General features: G+C 45.8%; 1 protein-coding gene across 2 annotated transcripts in view; it reads right to left on the bottom strand.

The window, feature by feature from the left end:
• ches1 (checkpoint suppressor 1) overlaps positions 1–7,015 on the bottom strand; it is an 84,259-nt gene that overhangs the window by 29,287 nt on the left and 47,957 nt on the right. For both annotated transcript variants that reach the window (XM_013908709.1, XM_005724853.2), the window contains exon 2: positions 986–1,585. In XM_013908709.1, coding sequence (XP_013764163.1) covers positions 986–1,567 — 582 coding nt within the window. In that variant the 5' untranslated portion in view covers positions 1,568–1,585. The remainder of the gene's footprint in view (positions 1–985; positions 1,586–7,015) is intronic.

The raw sequence follows: 7,015 nt of genomic DNA, 5'->3' as shown, positions 1-7,015 counted from the left end.
ACTCGCTGATAACTGTCTGGCTGTGAAATAAGCTATAACCACACATGAGAGAGCGAATAATGGGCCTGTGTTTACCATCTGGCTACAGTGATGCTGTACATCACAGGTATATACGATATAGATTAGGAAAAGAATGAGGAGTAAGGATGAAACGGTTCTCCAAATCCATAATCCATGTTTGAGGGCACAGTTTCGATTCATAACTCGTTTTTTTTATTTTTATTCATGAAATGGAAAGGCATGATAGCTGGATCACGAACAATCTATATCCAGCTCTTCACTACTACAGCTTTCACTAGGCTAGCATGTTATTCCACATGCAATCAGTGCATGCATACACACCATCGTGGCTCTGCCTTATCAAGTCTAACCTGCCAGCTACCATCTCGAATGTTTTACAGGACTTCGGAGTGCTGTAATTCCGCATCCAAAACACTAGTTGGCAGTGTTGAGCCTTTTCATGTGCATAAATCAATGCTTTCTATGGTGCTTGCTGAGCTGAGCAAATCATGTTCGAGCTATTGAGCAAAGATTAATTGCACAAAATGAGCATCAAAAAAGTACTGCGTGCATTTCCAAAGACAGCACAGGCAGCATCTGTATTTCTGGGAGTTTCTTTCTCAAAGTGCAAAATTTAGGAAGGAGAACATTTAAATCAAGCGGATGCACAATTTACTGCTAACTGTCCTGACAGTCCCATTTGTTCTCCCGAAGTACAGCACCGGCAGTCAAACTGGGAAACAAATAATCCTCGTGATAATCTTGTGTAATTTTGTGCATGCATGTGGAAACAAAGAGATGATTCAATGAAAATTGTGAGCAGTTTTGTATCAGATTTGATTGGCAATTCAGTTTTTAAGTCACTGAAATCATGCAAATTCATCATCTGATGAAGTCAATGACTCAACAATAAACCTCGTTTTCCAAACGACCTTGGAAGGAGCGATTATGCAACATTCGTCAGAGTAATGTTGAAGTTCTTTACCTGGCTGCGATCTTTATCCACCTTCTTGAAGCACTTGTTGAGCGACAGGTTGTGGCGCACTGAGTTCTTCCAGCCTGTGGGGGCGCTTGCAAAGTAAGGGAAGTGCTCCAGAATCCAGCCGTAGATATCCTTCACCGGCAGCCGCTTGTTTGGCGCATCCTCGATGGCCATGAAAATCAGGCAGCTGAAGGAGTACGGAGGTTTTCGGTTGGCCCCCGCCGTCAAGTCGTACGCTGAGTGTGCGTCACCGAGCAGGGGGTCGTCTGGGGAGGGAGACGAGGAGGAGGGCGAGCGAGGGTGCTGGCCATCGGGGTCCTGCAGAGGGGAGACGCTACGAAGCCCAGAATGGCTGAAGCTGTTGAGGAGGTCCGTGCTCTCGTGGAGCCAGGAGAGGCTGGTGAGCTCTTCGTCTTCGGCCTTGGAGAAGGAGGCGGACAGGGAAAGGGAGAGGTCAGCCGCCTCGGCTTCAGACGCCGCCGTGGCGGCGTCACCTTGCCGGTACGGCGGGCTCATGCCCTGTGAGGCACTAGCTCCACTACTGGGGCTCTGGGCCTTTTTACTGGGGGGCATGGTGGGTCCCATCCAGCCCAGGGCTCGCTCCTGTAGGCAGCAGAAAAGAGGGGTTTTGGGGGGGAGCAGGAGAGAAAAGAAACAACATTAGCTGATGAAACTGTTGGATCATTCATTTTTGTTAAAGGCCAAAGGGTGGAGGCACGTAACAAGATTTTGACCACATTCCCAATTAGGCTGCGTTAGATCTGAAGGAGAAAGTATACATCATCATTTCTCTCCTGGGCTTTCTATCCACTTCTGACTGAAACAGCAAATTTAGTGCTTCATCGGTTGAGGAAATCCTGCCTTGTACAACTACCCTCTAATTACTAGCGTAACAGCAAAGTATTGACATTACATGGGGTTGCTGTCATAACATATGAGTACTGTTAAAGGTCTTATAGTTGTGGGGTCGCAGAATCGCTGGTGATTTAACATCTCTCCAGCAGGAGAAAATGTAATTGTCAAACGTGCTGCGACAAATGAGTGCAGAAGAAGAAAAAACCCTTTATCTGGTGGATTTGAAACATTAGAAATGGAGTCCGACGGTCAGACTTAGTTCCACAGCAGGATGTGATAGGGATGCGATGGGAAAATTTGCAAAGAAAAGAGCAAAACAAATTACAGCGTGAGTTCAAATCTATCCCTATTCTAATCAGACCGTTATTCTGCTAACATAAGAGCGATGCTGTGCTCGTTACACGCAGGCAGAGCGCCGTAATTGAAGGGGAACGGGTCTGAGTATCACACCACAATCAGAAGGCTCGCAACCGGGCCTTTGATTGTCCTCTAGCACAGACAGCTGTGGGAAGGACCCAGGCAGCGGCTACAGCAAAAATGTAATCTGCTCCGCTCGCTCTCAACACGTTTCAGAGACGAGACACACACACACACACACACACACACACACGTGAAAATGCAAATCTAAATCTAATCTGCACAGGTCCGGATGAACATGCAAACACGAGCAGGGGTTCTAAAAGGTTGTGAATGTAAAAGCAGATGAACGCGCGCGCACACACACACACACACACACACACACACACACACACACACACACACACACACACACCATTAGGACTGGGGGATTAAGTGGAGATACGTTCTGGGCGGCCCCCGTGTGGTGCGATCGCTCTCTAATCCAAGGTGATCATCAGCCGATCTGTCCCCTCACTCTGGATGATTGACTGACAGCTGTCACCCGTGGCGAGTTGTTGCACGGTGACAACTGTCAGCTCGCTACAGCTTTGGCCCGCTGCGTCGCCATGGCAACAGAGCAAAACAACTCATCTCCTTTTCTCCTCTGCTGCGTCTCCCTCCCATCTCGCCCTTTTCTCACTTTTCTCCCAGCGCAGATAACTCTCTTTAACGGTGCCGACGGGCTGCAGCGGAAGGACGGCGCTAAATATAGAACGGTGATGTATAGCGCTTGCTCCACGTATAGCCGGCCAGCCTACAGTCACCTCGCCGCTCCATCTAACGGTCTCCACGGGCGCAGGAACACGCTTGGCGAAGCTTTGATCTCGTTTCTCTCTTCTCTCTCTCGTCCCTCTTTTCCAGTCCTCGCGCTATTTGACAGCACGCGCGCTCATTCAACAAGCTGTACCTGTCTGAAGGTACAGTGTTGCTGCACCAATATTGACATTGAGCATAATGAATTCAAATTGCCCCGGTGACGATAGCTGAGAATAGTGAGAGCACAATCAAAGGGATGGGCGAGGTGGGAAGAGTGCTTGACAGGCTTTTCAAGGTGTGCGTATTTACGCGTGTGTTTGACAGGCTTGTCACGGTGCATGTGTGTGTTTGTCTTGAGAAGGAAGAAAGGGCATCGGAGTGACATTGTTCCTAGTAGGAGTCCACCGGAATGCAGAGATGGCTCAGATGCTCTCTTTCTCTCTGTCTCCTCTTCCTCCTCCTTGTTATGTTGCCATAGCGGCAAGGGGGCCATGAAACATTACGGCTGACAGTAAAGTCATCTCATTTTACTGTTGCTATGACAACAAACTCCTCACTGTTGGTTGGGGCCATCGCGAGCTGCCGCCCAAGCCTCGTGCCTGAGTGTGCATGTGTGTGTATGAGGGGATGCATGTGTGTGTGTGCTAGCATGTCTCCCATGGGCTCTCATAAAGCTTAACACACTTGCTTGGCTCTAAACAAACTTTCATGCAACTTCTACTGCGAAGCCCTCAGGACCAACTGCTAAAGGACAAAGGCAGCTATCGCTCAAGTTCAGGCTAAATAACGCTTGCTGCGAGTGTGCGCGCGCGCACGTGCTAGAAGCATCCTCACATTTGTTTGACAGATGGGACTGTGCTATTCTCTCTGTCTTCTTCATTCGCTGGATCTCCTTTGTGTTTGCATGCTTTGTTTTGATTTGTGTTCGTCTCTGTTTGGCATGTCCACATTTGGCTTAGCGTGCGCATGTGTTTTTTTTCTGCGTTTGTCTACGTGTGTGTGTGTGTGTGCACGTGCGCATTGGACTGTAAGTACACTGTCTGACTAGTTGTCTAGTGCATTCTTCATGCAAGTGTCTGTGCATACCAATACAATTACAAGCAGCTGAGCTCTGTACAGTGTGCCTGTTCTCACTGTTCCTCTGCACCCTGATAATATAAACTCTAAAAGACACCATTCAATAAGAATGAAAACTCCATCCAAAAGGAAAGTGATGGGCTGTGCACTCGCAAATGTTATGCTGCCATGAATTCAGAATCCACGGGACTCAGGTAAGAACTATGGATGAACTATGGATGTTTGGATAAGGTATCCTGACCCGGAAAGCTTGACAGGGTATCCGTGGAAATTGGCCAATCTATGATGTAACTCAACTGTTTAGGTCATCAACTCAGCTCATTCCTGTGGAAGCTCAAGCTTCAAGTTAGGTATGTCAACAATTTGCCTTAATATTTTGAAATTCTGATTTCTTTTGCATCAGCTCTGCCAGTCAGGACGCTCCATGAAGGATGCCCTTTTCCCAGAAGCAGATGACGCATATGCACGAGCACTCGAATAGTGACAGGATCAGTGAGCTACCAATGTGAACAGACTGGCACCACGTTCTTCAGCTTTGAATGCCTTCTAGTGAACGATAACATAGCATGAAGGTTTGGAATCAACATGTTCATGTTGAACTGTTGGACAGTGGATGCCTTTAGCTTTCTGCTTCCGGGTAACAAGGAAATGATGTAACTTCACAAAGCTTCCTAATTGGCAGAGCTAACTCGAAATTAGTTATTTTCTCAAAATGGCATTTTTTTTCATATATATTTGAAATATTACAGTATCCCATACTCTTGTATGGAAAAACATAAGTGGGATTCAGACTGTTAATTTTGTAAAGTAGTGAACACACCTGAAGCTTCATTCCTTGGAAAAAAAGAACCAAGCAAAAGGCTAACTGTGAGCTGTGTTTAGGAGCAATTATGTTTTCTTTTGAAAGGGCCTTGCTTTCCTAAGTCAGTGTGTGTGACACAGTTCCTGCTGCATGTTTCCAGCTCAACGGATCCTCGGCTTTCGAGGTGTGCAAGATTTAAAATAAAACGTTTTTTTAAATCAATCCGGCGTTTCTTCATGTCACAAGTGTAAAAAAAAAACAAATCAGGAAGGAAACGATCAGAATGCTATTTTAGGTTCAAGAGCTAATAGTGGATCAATTAACTTGATTTAACAGAATGAACAGATTTAAAAAAGGAAGGAAAATTGAAGATTTCAATGAGCTGAACTGAAAGCTAAGACCATTAAGACCATTAAGACGGAAACAGAGAGCATCATTGCTCTGAAAACTGTCAGCGACCTTGATGTAGCCCTGCTGACCTCTGACCTGGCAGTCTCTGTAGCTGAAGGCAGAGGGGACCGGTGTTTACATGGAGGGGAGAAGGTTAACAAACGCCTGCAAGAGTGGACAGGCTGTACGCTAATTCATGCGCTCTAATTGACGGTGTAATCATCTCGCGCTGCATTCATGCTCTTGCAGACACTTGTCTAAATCACATGCCACTTTTACGTAATCCTCAGAAGATCTCCGTTCCCCGTTGGCAGCTTTTTCTGTCTTACTTGCAGTCGTTCACAGCGCCGAAAGCCAGAGGAAACATTTCAATAATATCCTTCATTTCGCCGTCTTGTTGTGGAGTCTGCTGTGATATTAGCCAAACTGACTTTCAGCAAAATCCCCAAGTCATCAAATTACAAAAAAAAACCCCACATCAATGCACAAATAATAAAATAAAAGCCAGATAGGCTGGAGACATGCTGTCAGCAGCTCATTTAGCTCTGCTCTGGGCCTCAGTGGATCAAGCGACTCTTACAACTTTGTCAGTTTGATGGTGGCTTGTGACACAAACTGTATGTCGTATGTCATATCCTCCCGTTCCCCCTTCTCCTTGTCAGTCTTTACTATACAGCCCAATAAAGCAGGTGCCACGAAAATAATCCCCCCCACCTCAGAATGGAGTAGTAATAGTAGTGCAGCAGATAGCAGCAGAGAATAGAATAGTGGCTGGTAGGAGTTATTACTTTGCAGAGGGGTGAGCTGAACCTTGTGGCTCCTCTGGCCACAGTGATAAAGCGGAGAGTCAGATGCACCGAGGCAAAACTAATCTGGAGTTTTGATGACAAAAGGACGACCTTTATCCCTCCTACACATATACCGGATGGATGGAAGGGGAGAGGAAGACCAACAGAGAGAAGGAGAAATTGAGAACTCTCTCAGAGACTGGGAAATAATAACTTCTGCTACATATGTGTCAACAAAGGTTGTAGGAACCCTTGTGATGTCCTCAATTTTCAACCCATGAAATCATTCCCCCGTCCACCGTCTGCATTTCCTGCTTTTCCCTGGTGACAAATATCAGGGCTTCTGACTGCTTTAAGGAAGCGGAGCAGGGCCGATCACATCCTATAAGGTCTCACTGTGTTCTTCTTTTATGTCATCCACGACAGCAAAGAGCTACGGGATGAAGGTCAGGGGTGAGGGCGTCCCTCAGGACGCCTCCTGACCCCTCTGTGCTGGCGGCTGCTCTCAGCTGCCTGGCAGCTAAAGCTGTTGCAAACACATGTGCATATGAACGTGTTACAACTTGATGCCTGTTCTTATTTTTACATCTGTTGGCTATTTTCTTTGCTTGCATTTTACCTCAATCAAAATATAGTAAATGTACATTAACTGACCCGCTCTTTGAATATTTAAGGTTCTTCTGTTACAGGTTACATAGTCAATCATAGACCGTTTGTTTGTTTTTGCATTTATTGTGTATGTTTATTGTTTAAATGGAGAAAATACACTCCTGTTATTGCACTGAAAATGTAAAAACTATTCCACATCCTGTTTTTCATGAATATTGATATGTGTACGTGAATGTAGGCAGCCTGTATAAAGTTTAGTTTGATGTATATAAGGGGGTGGGTCCTGACAAGTGCTAGCATTTACACCATCATGAGTTATGTCTGCATTTAGTTTTGTACTTTGTTTCTATTTATTGA

This window comes from Pundamilia nyererei, unplaced genomic scaffold (genome assembly GCF_000239375.1).
Source record: "Pundamilia nyererei isolate P.nyererei 1_Seehausen unplaced genomic scaffold, PunNye1.0 scaffold00013, whole genome shotgun sequence".
NCBI classification, from domain to species: Eukaryota; Metazoa; Chordata; class Actinopteri; order Cichliformes; family Cichlidae; genus Pundamilia; species Pundamilia nyererei.
Note: the sequence above shows the minus strand (reverse complement) of the source record. Positions and strands in the feature narration are given on the sequence as shown.